Here is a 22,533-nt window from a genome sequence, read left to right on the forward strand (position 1 = left end):
AATAACGCCTTCTCATAATTGATGATCTATCACTTCCATCAACTTTCTAAAGGCTCACAAAAATCAGTAAACCTTGCACAGATAGACAAACTTTCACAAAACGGTAATTTGAAAAATTGAACACTTGTGTATTCATTCATTGTCCAAAGAGAACCCAATCAAAAATTGCTATTTGATATATATTTTCAAACTTCAGTAAATATATAAACCCAATTTTTTATCTTTGAGAATAGAAACACCAACATTTCTTTTCATGTTTCGAGAAATCCTAAGACTAGAAACCTGGGAAATTACAATAGCTTATTGAGTAAAGATTTGCCGGCATAACGCTATTGTTTGAATGTCTCATGAAATTTGTGGATTCTGGAAGGCGTTTAGTCGACTATTACATAATAACTTTCTGGCAAAACCACATACAAGTATCACTTCATTTCGATTATAAGGTCTTTCGAACTGAATTGAAGCGATTTTGTAAATGTTCCAATTCATGTAAATTCCACTGAAAGCAAGATATATCAATTGAAAGTTATGTCAAGTTTCTAGAATTACTAGAGATTGAAAACGTGAAATGTCTATAAGAGTGATTCCCAAAGCGGTCCAGATGGACCCCCAGGGGTCTACGAGATACTCGACTGGTGTCTACGTTGGCGTGACTAAAAAATGGGGGTTGACAATTCGTAAGCGGGGGTCCACGAAAAATCATCTGGGTTCGATAGTGAAAAACTTAAATGTTAGTTTGACTCCGCCTATCAATGTAGGCAGATATTTTAAGAAGCTCAGCGACTGTTACATGTAAAAACTTGCAAGTTCCATATTTAGTGCATGTCGAGACTTGCAAAGCGCCGCCGCCGCCGTTCGCAACGCTTGTTCAGACGTGCAAAGGGAACAAAATACAACTCGTGTGTGCTTGCAATCTTACATGAACTTGTTTGATTCTTCACCAATATAAATACTAGTATTTCTTTTACCACACGGAATGGGGAGTTTTCGAAATAAAATAAGTGAGAATTGATTGGTTTCTTATACTGTATGTCAAAAAAGTTAAGTTGATTGAAATAATTTTTTTGATTGACCAATTTCACTTTTTTCACATCCACTCATGCCACAATCAATTAACCAATATGGTAGAAATGTAGTTGCATGGAGTCCACCGGAACCAGCAAAATTTTGAATGTGGTCTATGATAAAGAAAAGTTTGGGTACCTATGAACTAGAATATATCTCAGACCAATTATAATAGTACATTAGAAAATCAAACTCACATCATTCAACTGAACAAAGTGCTTGGGATAAGCTGTAAAAAAACCACCTTTATAAAAATATAACATTTATTAGATAAATAAAAAACGTATTTTAAACATAATAAATAACAAACTCTGCATGTTGTGTTCTCAATGTTCATATTGTTTATTTTTTCTAAGGAAGAACAATGTTTTTCATTTGACGGTTGTGTAGCAAGCAAAAAGTGAGTGTTTCAAGAAATTGAAAGGAAAATATATTTCTTAATGCAATGACTAAAAGAAACTTAATTGTTTACTAGGAATTTTGATGCAAAATTAACGAAAGTAACAAACTAATGAGTTAGTATCAGCCAAACTAGTTTTTGAGCGAAATATCACATGGGACCTCTTAACAAACCCAGCAGAAGTTTTTATTGCACATATGGAGTACTCAATAAGGTATTGAGAAGAAATCTGAGCTTCAGATACCCTGTGTCATTTTCCATCACTGAACATTTGAGGAAGAAAAAACAAATTCCAGATTTTTGGAGAATACTAAAAATTTCAAATAATAAATTTTTCAATAATACATTTTTTCCAGAATGTTAGACCACTTCAGTCCAGAAAGAAAAGTAATGAAGATAAAATAAAAATTTCTACTGGGGTAAGTTCTTCCTTCAACTCTGTTACTGCTTCACAATAAATAATATGCTTATTTTCTTAAATCTACTTTTTCTTTTTTCAATAAAAAATTCAATATCTACAATTTCATACAAGGCTATCAATATTTTAACTATATACATCTATTTTCTATGCGATATCTGCAGCCAGAACAGAAAAATTTCAAAATTCAAGTGAAACGAAAATTTCAAAAATGATGGTGAGATCTATAAAAAAATAAATCGATTGCCCACAGATGAAAAGTGTATCTGAAATGATGTACAACCTTGGCATCCAAGTTGAAATCAAGGAAATTATTTCATTCAACTGTAAATCCATTTTAGTTTTGGTGTTACATGTTTTTGAAAGTTTTCATTCAAGCCGCTATAAAATCTCAATTTATACTGAACTAGTCAAATTTCAAACACTTACCTTTCTGTAGGCAAATAATTAGACCAAACTGAGCCAAATTAATGGCAGTTTCGTTGAAGACAATATCTAGTGAAGAGTTTGGAATTTACCAGTTCCTTACTTTGATAGTCAAATCGGTGCAGAGATGTCTAAGGCCATCTAAACTTGATAACGTTCAAGGTCTCAAGGCTGTGTGAGATACAAAAAAAAGCTCATGGAAGCAGATATTCATTATGGTCTCATGCAGCTAAAATTGATTTTCACTGAAAATTTTTATTAAATCAATCGAATACTTTATTGAACTAGATTTTTTTCAAAGAAACTTTAATATACACAAATGCAAACTTTAATATTCAAATAACTAATACGATTTTATCACACACTGAGAAATTATCAGTAGAACCACGGTCAAGAAGTGTAAAAAGTTCAAAAACCCTACTTTTGGGGAGAGGTTACCAGTTTTTTTATTACTATTCATTATTTTCTTTGAAAATAAATACTTTTTCACTACCTTAAAATGCAAATGAGTGTTCTAATTGATAACATTGGTATCTAGTAATATATTTTCAATAACGGTATACCAAAAATATGTACTGACGTAAATCTCTTGATATGTGAAAAAGTTCACTTTTCATGTGAACTGATTCCTTGCTATTCTAAAAAACTGCATGTTTAAACTTTTTGTACATATCAAGGTATATTTGCAGTTATTATTCATACTTACACTGAACGGTCATTAAGAATATACTAATAATTGATTAGAACATTTTGTTATCCACCAACATTCATTTCAAAGCAGTAAAAAAGTTTTTAATTTTTTTGAAAAGCAAAACAATTCAAAAATCAGTAATTTATCCCCAAAAACAAGGTTGCAAAACTTCTGCGTGGCGATTCTACTAACAATTTTTTGGTGTGAATATAGTTACTGAAATATATTAGACTTTGTAGAACCCTTTTCTAGGCAGCTTGAACAAAAGATTGATAGAATCTGTAATTAGGATTACCGAATTAGACATTTTCTCCACAATAACAAATTATTGCATATCACTACCATTTTAACACCCCTGACAGCACAAAGTAGAGAAGCCTTCATTTAGAAAATCAAAAACCTATAGTGTCCACAAAAAACAGTTAATTCAAAATTTAATTTTTAATGTTTGTATTTGTGTACAATAAAATGACTTCATTCCTAAAGAGGATTTATAAAAGTGACAAAACAAAAAATATCTTTATTGAGATCACTTCCCAAACTCTGCAGGTGCTGAACAGAAATCTTTGAATTTTCAATCCAATTTGGAATCCTATAAAATAAATCGAAGTATACGATCATATTCTATTAGATCATTACTTCCAATCCCTCCAACCTATTTATGAATCCTCCACAAATAAACCTCAGGATCCAAAGCCTTTGAACGCTCTCTGACTTTATGATGACGAAATCACACTGCATGCAAATCTATAGACTCTCTGTAACCTGGTCAGCAACTTCAGATTGGTCCTGACTTGATAAGACTATTCCTCTAGCTAATTTTTTTAATGTTATATCAGTCTCAAAGGGCAAACAATAATAAATTTGCAACAACGAGTATTTGGATACCTATACGGAAACGGAAGCTAAATATTACAGGGGCCTCTTGAGGAAAAACTGGAAACTGATTTTTTGAGAAACTAGAAATTGTAGGTACAACCGCATATTGTTTGGAGCCTTTTGAACTTTTGATGCAAGCTTTTTAGATCAGACTCCTGTTCCAGAGATTCCCTCTACAAGTTGCCCTATTTTAGATATAGCATAGCTCGCTCAGATAAAAAACCTCATCATTCTGCTTCGATAAAAACAAAACAGATCACATACATCTCGACAATTCTATGTGAACCAGTCCAATTCTCTATTCTTATTATCCTTCCTCATTTCAAATTCATATGTCAAACGTCAAAAAATGGAGCTCTGATCACAGATTCAACACGTGGTCACTTGACTAGCGCGATGTCCAACATACTATTTTAAAAAAGAACAGTCTTCTCGAGTTTTCTTCCTAAAGTATACAGCCCCGTTGGAGACCTTTTCGAGGTTCGGGACTCGGCAGTCTAGCACTGTCTTAATATTAGCGATAATAAGATGCGAAATGGCAGTTTACTAACTCGTAGAGTGCATGGGCACTTGAGTGGAGGCCACGTTCACGGCAGGCAGGGAATTCGTGATGGTTTGGGGCACTGCAGATACTGTCGCCAACATCGGTATGGTGGAGAGGGTTGGAAACGTGTGCGTAGGACTACTGTTGCCCGATGTTGTGTTGTGTAATGACTCTTCTATCAGATTGGCTATTTTTTCTCGGTCAACCTAAAATTAAAGAAGAAAATACTTATTGGTATGTGAATGAATATAATGTTGAGTTGGTTTAGGTGATATTAAAGTACGTGGAATACAAAGACAAAAACTCAAAATATCACAGATCATTTTCATATAAATTGAGTAATTTTTAAAACTTTACCAAATATTTGCCAAATAATGTTCTTAGAATTAATAAAGATATATGAGCGTGATAACAAGCACAAAATTTTACTTTACGAAGACGCCATTTATAGAATAAACTGAAGTTTCTATCCATGAATATCAAAGATAAACGAAGCTCTGGTTTCAACTAGTTGCCTTGCAGTGAAATCTACAGACAATAACAGAGGGCGAATCTCGTTCAGTAGTCGATGTCGAAGCGTGGCTTTGTAACAGACCGCCTTTAACAGCCTCATTAAGTTTGTATATTTGTTTATTAAGTTTGCTGACAATCGCATAGATAGCATGTTTGTGAAGCATCATCACCTTGTTTTACTCGGGCTTGCCCTCAAGGACAGTTGAGTTCAGCAACTAGTGGCCTTCTGGTGAAAGCTGCAAAAAGTGACAGAGTACACATCTCGTTTGAGCTTTATATTAATCTTCTTGATGGAGTCTTCGTAGGGTAATGTTCATGATTACTTCTTTGTTAGCATAATTATATGAACATTTGTCCATGTTTTGACTTCCTGATTTGTTTTTTAAGAAAACTATCAACTAGGAAGGTAGCTTCAAGTGAGTGGGTGTATTCATCCCTCCACTGCAAGCTACGGGGGTTTATGGTGGCTCATACCTGTTCAAACTAGATCAAATAAATCCAGCTCCACAACAGTCAGTAACTTTATTTGTTGAGTGATCTCTCAGGTCAGCTGGGAAATGTGCCGAACACTGAAAATCTGATCAGACCCGCATCTGGGCACGCACAGAGTATGTTCTCTGCTACCAGAGCCTGAATTTCCTCATGAACAATAATCCACTCCAACGTTCATAGACCATGGTACATTTTCCTTAATCTGGTGAGTATCTGAGCGGCAGTCAGTCTGCAACAAAGCAACACGAATGTGTGGCTTGGAAAACAAGTTTCCTGTGACCATAATGGCATTCTGAAGACACTACAGTTGGTTGATCAATTAATGTTGTCGGATGTTCAAGGTGCAAATTTCCCACCTTATGAGGACATTTATCCGTCAGCTATATCTGCCTATACATTAGATACAGCCAAGCATGTCTTTTTCATATCCGGTTTGGACGAAAACTATTACTGTTAAATTTTAATCTCTACATATGTTAGGAAGAATCTTATCACATAAATATATATCTATTTATTCTAATGAATTTCCAAACAGGAAAATAACATTTCAACATAGTACAACATACAATGTTGGTGATATTTCTGCCCAATGTACATTATAAGATATAGAGAAAACCTAATAAAACCTTGTAAAAAATACTTACTTCATTGATAAAACCGTAATGGACTAATTCCTGTGCTAAGAGCCTTGGACTGTCCCCTGGTGATATACAACTAGTTAACTGCCTATTCATCTTATCATCCATTCGTAGTACAATAGTCAACTGAAAGAAATAATGAAAAAATCACTCAAAAATAATTAATTCTGATGATGACTTTAAGGAACATTGAAAAATTGCTAAATTGCTTTACATTCAAAATTGGCAGTTATTCAATTGTTTGGTGTACAAATTGAATAGAAAAATTGTTTTTTGTATAATTCAATGTTCACATAAAAGTAGTTGTTTCAAAAGGGCATTTTCTTCCAGTTTGTATCTGAAACTTTTTTCTTTGCATGATCTACACATCATTGTAAAGAGTTCAATTTGAAATGAATTGCTTTCTTTCTGTCTTCGAAAGGTTCCTACTTTTTTTTTTTGTCCAAAGCTGGAGAAGTAGAAAGCCAAAAACCTTTTTTTCCTATAGACTTTAATGTTGTAATTTATTGTGGTGTAAAGTGGTAAAGAGTTTTTCTGTTTATTATATGCCGTCGTTGCTATAATTTTATCAATATGCTAAATAATTAGATAACAACTAAAAAAATGGGTGTCTATGATCATAATCAAACATTTCGCTATCATTGTAGCTTCATCGGTAGTCTAGTGTGTACTATTTATTACTACCGATGAAGCTACGAGGTTAGCAAAACGCGTCTAGAAATATAATAATATTGTTAATTTTCATCAAGTTAAGGGTCAGACCATTCATAATAGAAAAATGAGGTTGTCTTTCCTTTTCAAATTTACGAATAATTCTTCACAGACCACTGATATCTGCAAAAATCGCCATTTTATGAAGTAGTACCTATTCACTACTTCAATAGTGGGTTTTATTCAAAGTTCTCGCATATTGATGAATTTGTTGTCAAGAAGACTTGATTAAAACCGTGTAAAGTAAGTTAATGAAAATTATCGAAATTGTAGAAACGCGTTCAATTTTTCTGACAAATATGCATTTGAATAATAATTATTCTTGACCCATGACGTTTGATGATGACGAATAAAAACCAAAAATATATCAAAAACAGGTAAGACATAACCGTGTCTTATGGTAGAATTGAAACTGTTCCAACTATTTGATCTGGTTCTAGTTTCGAAAAATACATGTCAAACGACTGCAAAATAATCAAAACATTCATGTTTTGATAATGATAGCACATGATATCCACAATAACTCACCAATAAATCACAGCTTTCTTCTTTGGACTTAACATCACACATCATATTAATAATTTTCCTAGTTTCTACATCAGTTGGTTCGGGGGTGACGGATTTTACGGATTCCGCCATTTCCGGTGATATCGCCCTGGAGCGGGCTGGTGGGGGTTGTTTGGCACCGAAAGCCGTAAGAGGGTAGATACCGTTTCTGAAAAAAAACATGATAATTCTCAAGATGCTCAGCAATTGAACGATAATTTTCATATTAAATAAACTACTCCAGAACCATAACAAAAAATTATTATAACATTTTTGAAATGAGATTCTGCGTTTTGCATATGCAATAATAATAAATGTATTAACACCTAGTTGTAAAGTGGTTTACACGGTAGAAGAGAAACTCATTTGTCGCTCCAATTTTTCATGAGAAATTTTAAATTAAAATTCAATCATAAAAATATGCGATTCAAATTTCATAAATATACTAAGTGACAAAGAAAGGAAAACCCCCATTTATATTGAAAGTATTTTAATAATTTTTTACTAACTTACTTGACAGATAATAGCAAACAAACGAGTAAATTTATAGAGAAATTGGATGATTGTGAAGCCAGTGAAGTTCAGTAGTGTTTTGCAGATCCTCGATGTTTTATACACTCGTGGATACATCTGGGCATTGTCCTCATAAGGTGGTCTATATCCTGTTGGGGTACCTCATTCCACCCTACTTCTAACTCATGTCTAAGTGCTGCCAACGTGTGTGGGGGTTGTTGTAAATTCAGCAGTCTGCGACCCAGAATATCCCACATATGTACAATCGATGAAAGATCGGGCGATCTGGGTGGCCATGGTAAGCGGTTAATGTCATGCTGATCCATGAAGTCTAGAGTTACTCTAGCCATATGCATCTAGCGTTGTCTTGTTGAAATATGGGGTTCTCGATGGTCTCAAGATATAGAAGGACATGAGGCTCCACTACTTCGTGAATGCAACGAAGAGCTGTCATGTTGCCTCTAATGAATACTAAAGGTGTCCTGCTACCATAGGCAATGATACCCCATACCCTTAAACCAACAGTATTGTGAACTTTGTTCTCCACATCAAACTGGGGATCTCGTCTTTCACCACGACACCTTCTTACTCTTGCTCGACCATCGCGCATACCCAAACAAAAGCGAGACTCATCGCTGAAGACTAGGCGGTTCCACTGTTGATCCCAATTTATTCTGTCTTTGCACCAGTGCAAAGATGTTATCAGTGACTGATAACATCTTAGAATAGTCCGAAAAAATTGATTGGTTCTTCTTGAAATTTCTCCAATTGAAAAACCTGCCTCACGTAAGCCAACAATTCGTCCTCTCTCAAAATCACTAAGTTGAGGAATATGAGGAAGTCTTCGCACTTGAGGCATAGTGTTAACAATACGAAACACTTTGCAACAAACTCTCTAATAGCTGAAGCACAAATAAGAATAAAAATTGGAAAAATGGTAAATGCTCACACAAAAAAAACAGTTAAAAAACTGATCAGAATAGCTTCCCATACGGCTAAAATTTTACTGGCTTTTTACTGGCCTCAACATATATACACATGCAAAACATTATTGAAATATTTTCAATATAAAAGATTGTTTACCTTTCTTTGTCACTTAGTATAATTTACAAAACGTGTACAAATATGAAGTCTGTTCAAAAAATAAGGTGAATGTTCAAATTTCGGGGGCTACGTTTATTCGATTAGCGATTTTTTTATATTGGTGCACTCGTTTTGAACATATGGTCATAGTTTTAGCTATCTAGCATGTTTAGTTTATTGGTGAGAAGCATAAAAATTAGAACTGTTTTGCGTGTTTGGCGATTTTCTGCTAAGGAAAAAAGAACTACAGAATTTGCATAAAATGTTGTGTAAAAAATGGAATAAAGGGCTCTAAAACATTTGAAATGTTGACATTGACATACGGTGATTATACTCTGAAATGTTTACAAGGGGTACACACTGTCACAGAGTGTGGAGAAGATGTGAATACAGATACTCGCCCTGGACGCCACAGCACATCAACAACCGATGAAAACGTTGAGAAAGTGAAGGAAATTGTTACGGAGAATCGTTGAATCACTATTAGAGAAGTTACTGGGGATGTCGGTAAATCAGTTGCTCATGCCATGCAATTTTATCGGAAATTTTTTGGGCATGAACCGTATGGCAGCCAAGTTCGTTCCAGTGTATATCATTACTGCTTCGAAAATTGGAAAAAACGCTTACACAAGTGTATTATATCTGAGGGGAACTCCTTTGAAGGTGACAAAATAGAAATTAATGATGTAACATATTTTTTCAGTTATATATATGAAATATTCAATAATGTAGTAGTTTTTAAAAGGGCTCCCAATTCATGTATGGCATCACCGTTCAAGCCTTTTAATCAATCTGGAGATTAGGGTAACAAATATTACTGGAGTTTTTTCCCAACATCAAATCGTTATTTTTAACAACTTGACACGTGTTTCGATCACTAAGTGATCATCTTCAGAGAGGAAGATTAAAACTCACCTCGACACGTGTTACGATCACCAAAGAGAAATATTAAAACTAGTTTTAATCTTCCTCTTTGAAGATAATCACTTAGTGATCGAAACACGTGTCGAGGTGTTAAAAATAACGATTTGGATGTTGGGAAAAAACTCCAGTAATATTCATTACTACACCAAAGGTTCCAAACAGTGCATCATAAAATTAGGGTAACAGAAAACCCTAATAAACGTTTTTAATATATAGTAATTAGGTTAGTACATAAACCATTAAACTAATCAACTAATTGAAAACAATTATCATCCAGAATATCGAATATTCCGATGATTGGATTGGAAAATGTTTGATTGACTAAAAAACACACCTAATCTAATGCGGCATTTGAAATATTATTTTATTAATGTTCACAACGAATGTGAAAATACATTTTAGTGGATTAGTTAACATAAGTAAGTATTATTTATACATTAACGTCAGTATTAACGAGTTGTTCATTCCCCTGAAAGCAAAAAAACGTTTTAAAATGAAGCGTTTCAATAAAATTCAGATAGAGATGTTTCAAACTTGTTGGAACATTTTCTATCATAAATTTTACATATATACTTCAAAAAAGAAATTATACTTCCATTGGATGACATTTCGTGAACTAGGTATATTCGTCTCCTTTCTCAAATCTTCGAAAGATTCTCCTGAAAATTGCATTTATTTACAAGTCAATTCAGACTCTTTATTGGCAAGCAAAAACTGTCATTGAATGACGGAAGGAAGTATATTTTCAAGTATATATAAGATGTGTTAATGATGAGTTGAATAAATCATCTCAGTATTTTTCTCAAACGCACTACTGTTTATGGTCAATTTTAGTGATTTGGCATTTATTCACAATCTATTTCATAGGGTTTTTGATTATAGGAACAACTCACATACCCCCTCAAAGTTAAGCAAATATGGGTAGGTTTTCAAAATACTACTTTTACATTTACTTGCTTTTCAAGAACAATATAAAACGCCAGTCTGTCATATAAGAATAATAATTCATTACTCATGAAAACATTACTTATTTACATAATGATTTTCAGTAATAAGTACCATTACTGAAAAAGTAGTATGGCTATTTATTCAACGAAATTATTCAAACACGTTCTACATTTTCCATAAATTATATCAACCAAGCTAATTTGTATAAATTTCCGCAGCATAACCATTTGTTAGCTCGATATAACTGTACTGTCAAACCGATAAAATGATAGCCTACCTCAAAATCCTCGCCAATACTATAAAAATTACCGTAAGCACCACAATCATCAACTATAATAAAAGAAAAACCTGCCCTTCCAAACATCAATTCGTCACCGAGTGAGAAAGGTATAGAGAGAAAAATCGCTAGACAACCGTCAACCACAACTACTCGACACCGGGAAACAAAGAAAAATCCAAAAATAATGACGTACGATCTATGAAGGCAGGCAGGTGATACAATTTTAGAACAAACATAAATATATTTTTATCTCCGTCGATGCCAACACATTCGTCATCGCTGTAAATTCCGAAATATCTTGCGGCAACATTCTCTTATTCAGATGTGTGATAATTTTGCGGATTCTACACGCCCACAAGTGGTTTTTTATCGCAATTTAGCTATTTAGCGCGTTGTCGGTAGGAAACCCGCAGGCTAGTATTTACACTAACAAGTAACTGTGTGGATTTTTTACATAAACAATCCTAAAGTCTCAAACCTCAATATACAGGGTGTAACTGAATGAATGTAAAACATTTAAGGAGGTGATTCCTCATCGAAAAAAAGATAGGATCTTTCATATAAAGAAACTTCATTGGAGCATCCCTTGTTGAGATACAGCCCCTTAAAGGGGGTACATAAAATTTGTATAACAATTTTTTTCACAAGCTCTGAAATAGTTACAATATTGAAATTAACCTGACGTTTTGTACTACCAAAAAGACACTTAGCCAGTAATTTATTTGGTTTACCCTATGGTTGTAAGGGGTGGAAAACGCAACCCCTAAAATTAATTTCCAATGTAACTTTTTGTCTTATTATTAGTTTACCATTTAAAAATTTATTTCCGATAGCCTATTTTATTCTTAACAAAAAATGTCTCTTGGGTTTTTTGCCCAAAATAAACCAGTTCGCAGCAAAAAATTATTTTACGAACAAATACAGGGATACATTGTCATAAATGCAAACTGGATTGATTGTTATTTTGCAGTTAGTACCTGCATTAAACGATTGAAGGGTAATAAACAAAACTAATTTATTAATAAAAAAACACACAATATGTAGAAATCATAGTAAATGTTCAATATCTCAGACATTTCGCAAGCGTCTAGACGTCGGCGCATTGAGCCACGTATTGGCTCAAATATTCCTGGAGTCTCTCTGATTACCCTGCACGCATCGATGATTCGGTTTCTTAAGTCCTCTACATCGCGAACAGGAGTACGATAAACCAAATGCTGTAAATGATCCCAAATAGAGAAATCGAGAGGATTGAGATCCGGGTATCGAGAGGGCCAGTCCTGTAGTCCTCCTCGACCTATCCACTAATTTGCATATGTTTCAGTTAAATGCTGACGTGCTACTTGACTAAAATGGGCGGGAGCCATATCATGCATAAAAAACATATCCCTTCTGACGCCCAAAGGAACATCTCTTAAAAATTGAACGTATGCCTCACCATTTAATCGAGGAGGTAGAAAATGAGGCCCAATTAAATCATCCACATTAACTCCGAACCACACGTTAAGAGAAAACTGTTCTTGATGGTTAGTTTCGACAATAGCGTGAGGGTTTTGATCAGCCCATATGTGGTAATTATGAAAATTAATAATCTTGTCTCGAGAAACACTACATTCGTCTGTGAATTCTATCGTCTTCAAAAAGTCACAATTTCTTCCAATCATTTCCAGCATCCAATTGCAAAATTCAAGACGGTTCGGAAAGTCACGTGGTAACAGTTCCTGTACTAGTTGCAGATGGTAAGGGTAAGGGTATAAGAGTTGTTCCTTTAAAATTCGAAATACCGTCATATGATCAACATTTAGCTGGAAAGCAATCTTTCTAGTACTGGTAGTAGGTTGCTCTTCAATCAAATTAAGTACTGCTTCCTCAAGCTGTGGTGTTCGTACTTCTCGATGGCGACCACAATCCTGCGTTCTTTTGCCGAATGAACCATATTCTCGTAATCATTGATGGAGTCGAGCAAATATTCTATGTGAAGGGTGCTGCCGTTGAGGATACATTTCAGCATATCTTCTAGAAGCTTTTAACCCATTCCCCTGTGACAGACCGTAAACATAATGCATAAGCCATTTCCTCATTTGTGTATGCCATTTTAATAACAAGTGAATTATTGAAGTACTAAATTAAGAACAGAACAACAACACACAATTAGTATTAATTCAATTTCGAAAATTCACAAACTGACAGCGTCATACCAATTTAATTGTCACAATCGCTAATAGCGACCTATTAGATAGATTAGTTTCGTATTTTCGCATTAGTAGTTGTTCGTGAAATAATTTTTTGCTGCGGACTGGTTTATTTTGGGCAAAAAACCCAAGAGACATTTTTTGTTTAGAATGGAACAGGCAATCGGAAATTGAGTTTTAAATGGTAAACAAATAATAAAACAAAAAGTTACATTGGAAATAAAATTTTAGGGGTTGCGTTTTCCAACCCTTACAACCATGGGGTAAACCAAATAAATTTCTGGGTAAGTGTCTTTTTGGTAATACAAAACGTCAGGTTAATTTCAATGTTGTAATTTTTTTAGTGCTTGTTAAAAAATTGTTATACAAATTTTATGTACCCCCTTAAAGGGGTTGTATCTTAACAAGGGATGCTCCAATGAAATTTCATTATATGAAAGATCCTATTTTTTTTTCGATGAGGAATCACCTCCTTAAATGTTTTACACTTATTTAGTTACACCCTGTATTCTAGTGCATTTCTTCACTGTTTTTATTTTCATTTTGTCCCAAACGTTTTCAACAGTCAGGTAAATAAATCAAACGGCCCTACAATAATATGTTCTTCTTTCTTCTATTGATCGTGATCTTCCAGGAAAGGAATGGCATTTCTTTGCCAAATATGTACTCCTACGAGCAGAAAAAGCGTTTACAAAGGAGTGTAGAGAGTGTCAAATGAGTTCTGATGACTTCACGACGAATATTTTATATTTTGATGATCGTCTGATCGACTAGTTCATCACGGAGTTGGCTGTTTTGTTCATTGTCTCATTGCTTAGGAGCCCCCCAAAAAGTTGAAAAATCTACGTCACTGTTCGATGTCAAGATTTGAATCCTTTGCAGAGATTATAAGCCTGCGTCGCGGAAAAAGATACAGAGTGCAAAGGTTTAGATTTTTCACTTGGATATAATGCGTTGACGAAGATCAACTATTCCAAAATTCCGTCGGCTGTTGCAAAATACCTTAGTCCGATTGCCTTTTCCTGAACCTCTTATCCAACAAGATCGACTAAGAGATTTAAGGCAAAAAATAATTTATAATAGGTCTTCCAACTACCGTGCGACTTGGTCCTCACCGCAAGTTGCAATAAAGGTTGATGGTTTTTTAATTGATAGTCAATTATTTGTTCAGTATGATAATGCGGTATTCACGTAATTGAATTTGAATGAGTTTGTTTTTCAGCATTGTGAATTGCATTTAATTTCGGGTTTATTAAGACAACATAAAAAGACTTATTCTGAAAATGTTATTAATTTGGATTGAATACTAAATTTCAAAATGAAATTTTCTTGGGAAACATATTTATTAATGTGAATGAATCCAAAGAAAAATATACCGAATTAAAGGTTCAACTACAGGCAGATCGGAATCGCTTGTAGGGTTATCACTATTCTCACTGGTAATTTCATTGTCACTATCACCTTGAATATTCATAATAATTTTGTCTATTGCAAAATCAAGAGCAAGTTCTTTCAAAACAGAAAATTCTTCGAAATAATAAAAAATCATGGCTGATCGCCGATGGTCAAATTTGAAACAGGCATTTAGTACAAATTCAAAGATTAAAAAGTAATATATTTTTCGTCTATTTACTCTCCAGAGTCGTCAACCTTTTTTCAAATCATGTTTTTGAACCGACCGACTAATATAGGACATGTGTATCGTCCGAGTAATGTGTTTGAAATAAATATATCGTATTTTAAACAGGTCAGTAAAAATTGCTCGAGATAAAAATATCCATGAATTTGTCGCTGGGTAATAAACTTGGTTAAAATATACTGAAAATTCCTCAGAAGTATTTAAGAGACTTGTGAAAAATAAAGAAAGGCGAAAGTCTTTAAAATGCGACTCCAAGGACAGTATAAGAATTTAATAAAATGAATATACATAAAAATAATGTTATTGAAGGATTTGATGACAATAGCAAATTTCTCCGATATTATAAAAGAGATACCGGTCACAATTTTATTCCATTTTTATATCAGGTGTTATTTGATGGTGAACTGATTGACCTCTTTACAATTCCAAAAAGTCAATGTCTATTATATTCAAATTTATTAATCAACATATTTGCCTGCATTTTAGTTACCACATTTTCCGTATCTTTGTGAGTGAATATTTACAAATCAGCTATAACCATAAAATCTTATTAGACCTGTATGTCCCCTGGAAGTATTTTTAGCGAATGATTCATTAAACGTATAACACATGGAACATTTCAAAATTGAAATTGTGCTCGAATACATTATGATCCGGTTCCATTCAATATTATTTCACTTGTTTTCGTATGTGGAAATAATTTTAATCTTATCTTCATTACCAGATTTCATCAAATGAAAATACGCCGATTTTGTAACATTGCTACAATAATAGCAGAAAGATTTATGTCTCAATAACATTTTATAACGAACCTGCAATAATATCGTCAGTAAGAAAAGGTAGTAAATGATTATTTTTATGAAGGGGGGTGGAAGGGGGGTGAAAGGGGGCAGCATTGGAGAGGCGTGTCGAAGGACTAGATGTGCCTAAATTCGGTATTGAGATAAGAAATGTTTTATTTTTTTCAAAATGTCTGCTTCAAAGTGTAATATCTCAGTGAATATTGATTAGGGCAAAAAAATTGTACCCAGCTCAAAATTGGTAGAATTGTTCAAAACACCATCATGAATGAAACCTAAGAGCCACGGTTTCTGAGATATAATGATTCAAAAAGTTGTAAAAGTTTTAATCGTCATAATTTGCACACGTTTCCACGCCACCTTTGAGGTACTGTACTTAGCGCTAAACACAATTTTTTGCAACTGTAAAAAAGGATGCAGTGCTAAATTTGGTTGCAAAAATGTTGGAGTGTTTTGTTCTCTAGCATGTACAATTTGTCAAGGCCGGTCATGCTCCAATGTTGAATCACCAACAATTGAGGTTTCGTTTGATACCAACGAGGAGACATGCGATGTATCACTATTGGGGCAATTTGCTTGCACCCAGGATGAAAAAGAAGAACACGGAGAAGAAGAAAAAGAAGAAGAGGAAGCAGAAGTATCAGATAATTATGAATCATACGAATTAATTTCACAATTTTTTTTTAGTTTACATCGCTTTCATCATTTTCAACCCTCACCAATATCTTTTATTATTATTCATTAGTTTCAAATTAAACAGAATCATAACAGATCGGTGGAATGGGCTTACCCGGGAAACAACGATGAAAAAATGCGCTGAGTACACTTCTTCAATTGATGGCGTGGCGGTTGACACGTCTGCAAGTGTGCATATTATGACGATTACAAAACTGTTCTAACTTCTAACTTTTTGAATCGTTATCTCAAGAAGGGTGGCTCTTAGGAAAAAAGTATCGAAACATTTTTTATAGATAATTATCGGATCTACAATTTTTGCCGGAACTAGTTTCATGATAAAACTGACCGTATAGCTGCAAATCGCGTAAAACCCGTTTTTGTGAACTTGGACACCGAGTAAATTTGTTTCCAGGTATCGGATTGATGAGGATTTTTTTGATTTCATTTATGATAGTATTTTGAACAATCCTAACAATTTTGAGCTGGGTGCGAATTTTGTACCTCCATTTCTATTTTTTTGGTCTAATTTGACCGGATAATACAGGGGAGAAGAATGTAGAAATGGGCGTTTCAAAAGACGAAAGAAAACACAATAATCACGCTGCCATGTTTTTCGAATGAAATGGACATGCTGGAAGGTTTCTAAAACTCATTACGATCATTCTTAAAAATCTACTGAATCTTCGTCAACCGAACTGCTAAAAGAAGGTAAAGCAGCAACAAAATTATTCTGAAAGCTGAAAACGGCAACTTGGTTGGTGAAAAGCGTGTCAAAAAGAGTATTGCATTTTTGGTGACTGTTTTGTATCTAGTGAAAGTGTAATATGATTACTGAAAAGTCATGTGCGTTTTCATATAGTTATGCTACATTAAAAAAAACTCTGTTTTAAAATCTATTTTTCCGTTAGTCAGCTGTCGCCGGAAAAATAGATTTTAAAACAGATTTTTTTAACCATATAACTTGATAATTGTGGTACGCGTGTGCTTTGAATATTTTCATAAAGAGCAACGCTTTGAAGATGGTGTCAACAATGGAAATTTTATTCGAAAAAATATCTAAAGGGGTTTATTTTGGACGTGTACTATTTTTCAAACATCAATCACGTGTAAATAGTCGATGGGTATTCTTCGTTTTATAATCCGATGTTTCTATAACAAAAAATATTGATTTTTCTTTTAATTGTTCATAATCAAAGGTTGGACTCAAGCATTTTTGTCTAACAAATGAATTAATATTGTAATATTGCTGTTTGGAAATTAATGAGAAAATTTCGTACACACATATTCAACTTTATGTAACATAAAACCAAAATTTGTTCAAAAAAGAGTAACAGCAATTATGTTTGAATCACTAAGGATTTGACAAACAAGAAAGAAAAACTATTTTTTGATAGTTTTAAAAACAAAAAATGTTAAATTTTTGTAAAATTACTTATATCCACACGACGGTAGGTTAAATAACATAAAACCTACGCGAGCATGAAATTCAAACAGTATGAATTAATATCAAGTACATGAACACACTGTAAGAAATAAATTTGAATATCTTTTGAAAACGAAAGCATCAGTCTGTCTCTTTCGAAACACTATCCAACTAATAAAATTTATCGTACGATTTCTTGAACCATAAGACAGCTCATTATCATTACTCCGATGATAACCGAATAATTAAAGCGACTCCGCGATTACACAATTCCCGATTGTATTCAAACAAGATAATCGTCAATGCCAACGTTCAAAGTAGTATCAGATAGTAGACTGTTAACATGTCGACATCTTGTAGAGCTTTATCGATATTAAACAAATTATTGACCAAAAACAAGGTTGTGCAAGGAAAACACCTACACGTGTACCGAAAACTAGCTGCCAAAGTGGCCTTCAATCTATCCGATATTGGGGAAGGCATACGAGAAGTCGCGGTGAAGGAGTGGTACGTCAAAGCTGGCGATAAAGTGTCGCAATTCGACAACATATGCGAAGTTCAAAGTGATAAAGCATCCGTGACCATAACAAGCAGGTATGACGGAGTTGTTTCAAAGTTGCATTACAAGGTGGACGATATCGCTTTAGTAGGAAAACCTCTAATAGATATAGAAACGGATTCTGATATCGTAGAGGGCGCTAATGACGTGACAGAAACAGTAGATAAGCCGATAATGGAAGAAACGAAAACGAGACAAGATGAACATGTCGAGGAGTCCCACAACGAAGCTTTTTGCATACCCTCCGTCCGTCGGTTAGCAAAGGAACACAAACTAGATCTAGCGAACATAAAGGGAACGGGCAAACATGGTCGAATCCTGAAAGAAGACGTTCTAAAACATATCCAAGGACCAAAACCGACGAAAGTTCCTGTTACCGATGAAGCCAGAATAGAGCCCATCAAAGGTTTCAAGAAAGCCATGGTAAAAACTATGACAGAAGCCATGAAAATCCCACACTTCGTGTACAGTGACGAAATAAAGGTGACAGAACTGTCGAAAGTGCGAAGCAAGCTGAGGGAATCACAAGACACGAAGTTATCGCTGGTGCCATTTTTTGTGAAGGCGGTATCCAACGCTTTACAACGTTATCCGATCATAAATGCTTCAGTGGACGAGCATTGTGAAAACATAATCTACCACAAGTCCCACAATATCGGTATAGCCATGGATACGGCCTTAGGATTAGCAGTACCCGTGATAAAAAACGTGGAAAATTTATCCATAATGGAGATTTCCAGCGAGCTACAGAGGCTCATTAAAAATGGTAAAGACGGTAATTTTTCTCCTAGCGATTTATCGGGAGGTACCTTTACCGTATCCAATGTTGGTTCAATAGGAGGAACTTACACGAAGCCGCTTATCCTCACCCCACAAGTGGCCATCATAGCGGTTGGTGCAACCAAAATAGTACCTGGATTCGATTCATCGAAGAACATCATCGCAGAAGAAATTATCAATATAAGTGGTTCGGCTGATCATCGGATCATAGATGGCGCTACCATGGCGCGATTCGTGAAAGTGTTGAAGAAACAATTGGAAAATCCTTATTTGTTGTTTTTGAATATGTGATGAGTGGTAAATTATATGTCTTCGAATATGTCCAAAAAAATGTATTATTATTAAGTTTTTTTACCGTTCTGCCATAACTTATAAAACCTTGCAATGAACCAACCAAACATTTAAATATCATTCGATACACCATTACACCATGTCATATCTCGCTACAAAACACAAAAAAGTGTGATTTATACTAGTAGTTTGGGAATTATTCAAATATTTGTTTCTTGATAAATTTTTAAAAATTTTATAAGTATAATCTACTTTATGGGGGCTGTGTTAAAGAAGTGAATTGCACAAAAACTGTCGAGGGTATCTTTGAATATATCAATTCCAGCAAAAACATTCCCATACGATATTAAATCCAAAATAAAGTTTTCTGATACAGTATATATACAATATTTTGTTAATATTTCTTGTATATTCTTGAATATTTTCCAATGGAAACCATTTCATAGAACGATTAAAATAACTTAACCTGATAATATAATTTGTGCTAGAGGTGAACATCTTTTCTACGAATTTTATAGAGTTCCACAAACACTTTTTTTTTAATCCAAAGTATTTTCTTTCTTATATTTTTATTTGAAAAAATCGAGTCAAAAGGTGCATCATGTCAAAAATAGAGCTGTCTGAATATACTTTATCCGCATTACAAAATGAATCAAAAGTTCACACATCTGTAAACTGCATGGTAGAGGTGAAAGCAATGCTGAAAGTGGAAGGAATTTTGATGAAATTATACAAATAAACAAGTGAATCAACTTTTGCCAATTCATTCTCTTGTTTTATTATTCTGAAAATATGGCTTGTTAATCATAGTTTCAAAAACTTAAAATTAAACTGTAAAAAATAAACTTACCGCCCATCAGACAAAGCGGCCAGCTGATACAATAAAACGTCGATAGCCACCATATTGTTTTCGCGTTTATCTTAAATACCGAACGGAACAGATCAAGTAAATTTTCCTCAAATTGCGAGAAAAGGAAACTCCTCCGATACCCCGTAGACAATACAGATTCGATTGAATCCACCAATACCTTCCACAGCCTTATATTGCTGATAAGAGACGGCTGATTTTATTAAAACGAGATAAGCAGTTAATATTGCATCACGTTCTATATATGTGTATGATTTCGAATGCTCGTCTTTACGAGTTTTCTTGTTTTCTTCAGATCACCCGATGCTTTGTTTTCAACCGCAGGGTTGGCCATGTCATTGTTGTGAATCATATTTCCTTTTGAACTGGTATGATGTGGTTTCGTTTCATTTGTTTATCAATGTGATACCTTGTTACTTCAGAATCTTTATGTGAATCAATTGATGACTACTTTGAAGTTTTATTTTAATTTTAATATAAATGTGAAATCACATGAACTATAAAAAAAAATCTCAGATATATAATAAGTGCAATACAAATTATAACTTGTATGAACCTTATAATAAGCCTCAAGTCGACAGACACTTATCCAGGATCTTGTTTTGTCCCAACAGTAAAACTATAGACGTCTAATCGTTGACATAACAGCTCTAATTGTTTTATTTTTTCCTGAACACAGTTATGTCTAGTTGTGTGTGGTCATTTAGTGGTTGTTGTGAATTTCGGAATCTATAGCGAATTTCAGAGTTGAGTCCTATGATGTCATGTCTTAAGGAAGTCAATAAAATTATGTAGTACGAATCGATAAAAGTATTTTAGTAATTGTGTGTGAATAATTCGATGTATGAATAATACACGGAGTGGAAAGGCATCCAAATTTTATTCGAACTTCAAACTCAAGGAAAAAATCCATCAAAAGAAACCGTAGGTACAAATATTCCAATATTGGTTTTTTCATTTATATATTATAATATTCATCGAAACCAGTAAAAAAAACTTTCTGTGACCCACAGTGAATTTGAAAATATCATTCAATGGGTCAGCAAAATCTTTTGAATAATGCACAATGGGAACTGTTCCTCAATTTGGGTTTTTACAGCAAATGCAAGTTTGAACAAAATAAAGTTGAGTTTAATTCATGAGTTTTTCAAATTCATTTCGAAAAGTATTCAAATTGATGTTTCAAATGCTGGGTTTTAATTTTTAAAGGGATTTGTTTTTAATTCACATATTGGCAACAGCGCCTATAATCAAGTTGAAATAATTTATACGTACCTAGATATTCTACTTTCAAAATGAAAAATTATCTTTATAAATCAACAATTAAGGCAAAACATAAATTATAGTTCAATACCACCTCCACAAGCCACATAAACAGTTGTTTCGTTATTTACTTATATAGAGGAAGATAGGTTAGGTGCACAAAATGTCATATGTCACAGAATGTCCCGGAACTCGGAACAAAAGTAAACATAACAGCACGCCTCTGAAATATGTCTTCTTTGTTTGTCTCATTCAGGTAACAGATTCATTGTCCTTTATTAGCTATAACCGATGTTGCCAAATGGTGAAATAGAAACAAATCCCTTTGAAATGTTGAATGCATTATTTCATTCCTCTTTTTTAAGTATTTAAATAATTTTTTAAAGAAAAAGGTTGAAATGATAAGTTTGAAATGCGTTGTTTAAGAGCTCTTTCATGAAAAATACTTGATTTTCGTCAGGAGGAACATTCCCCAATTGATTAGCAAAGTTATGTGATTATTTATACATTTAAACTAATATGAATTACCCGTGAATAGATTAATTTTTTTATGTATGCATTAACAAATACATTGTACGGCAAATAAAACAAAATATTTCGAATTATAACTCAAAGGAGATATATTTATATGATAACCTCAACTATCGTACCTCCTCCCCGTCTCTTGGTTTTTGAGCATTCAATTCCATTCATTACACAAAATTTTATGCAAATTCTTTGATCCATTTTTTTCGATAGCGGAAAATCTCCGAACAAACAGAACACTAACTTTCATGCTTCTCACCAACAAGCTAAACAGCTGAAACTCTGAACAAATGTACGAGATGAATGTATCAACATAAAAAAAAATAAAAAAGCGCTAATCAAATGTATCTAGCCCGCGAAATTTGAACATTCACCTTATTTTTTTAACAATCCACTGTGTTAACAATTCACGTTTGATAGTTTATACTGGAACCTCTGGCGTAC

The 22,533-nt window shown here is 33.8% G+C and overlaps 2 protein-coding genes across 3 annotated transcripts in view; one reads left to right on the forward strand and one right to left on the reverse strand.

Annotated features, from left to right (window-relative positions):
• Positions 1 to 1,310: 1,310 nt before the first annotated feature.
• Madm (MLF1-adaptor molecule) overlaps positions 1,311 to 22,533 on the reverse strand; it is a 272,739-nt gene continuing 251,516 nt past the window's right edge. For both annotated transcript variants that reach the window (XM_074185140.1, XM_074185139.1), the window contains 3 exons: positions 7,306 to 7,492; positions 6,073 to 6,192; positions 1,311 to 4,629 (listed from right to left, as the gene is read on the reverse strand). In XM_074185140.1, the coding sequence (XP_074041241.1) occupies positions 4,426 to 4,629; positions 6,073 to 6,192; positions 7,306 to 7,492 (511 nt within the window). In that variant the 3' untranslated portion in view covers positions 1,311 to 4,425. The remainder of the gene's footprint in view (positions 4,630 to 6,072; positions 6,193 to 7,305; positions 7,493 to 22,533) is intronic.
• Dbct (Dihydrolipoamide branched chain transacylase E2) lies at positions 18,089 to 19,501 on the forward strand. The gene has a single exon (XM_023171875.2). The coding sequence runs from the start codon at positions 18,147 to 18,149 to the stop codon at positions 19,431 to 19,433; it is 1,287 nt and encodes a 428-aa protein (XP_023027643.2). The 5' UTR covers positions 18,089 to 18,146; the 3' UTR covers positions 19,434 to 19,501.

This window comes from Leptinotarsa decemlineata, unplaced genomic scaffold (assembly GCF_025532065.1).
Source record: "Leptinotarsa decemlineata unplaced genomic scaffold, Ldec_3_MD MMD2_tig00026363_RagTag_RagTag, whole genome shotgun sequence".
NCBI lineage: Eukaryota > Metazoa > Arthropoda > Insecta > Coleoptera > Chrysomelidae > Leptinotarsa > Leptinotarsa decemlineata.

Coding starts and splice junctions, on each gene's coding strand:
- Dbct (XM_023171875.2), top strand. CDS start 18,147: ATGTCGACATCTTGTAGAGCTTTATCGATATTAAACAAATTATTGACC.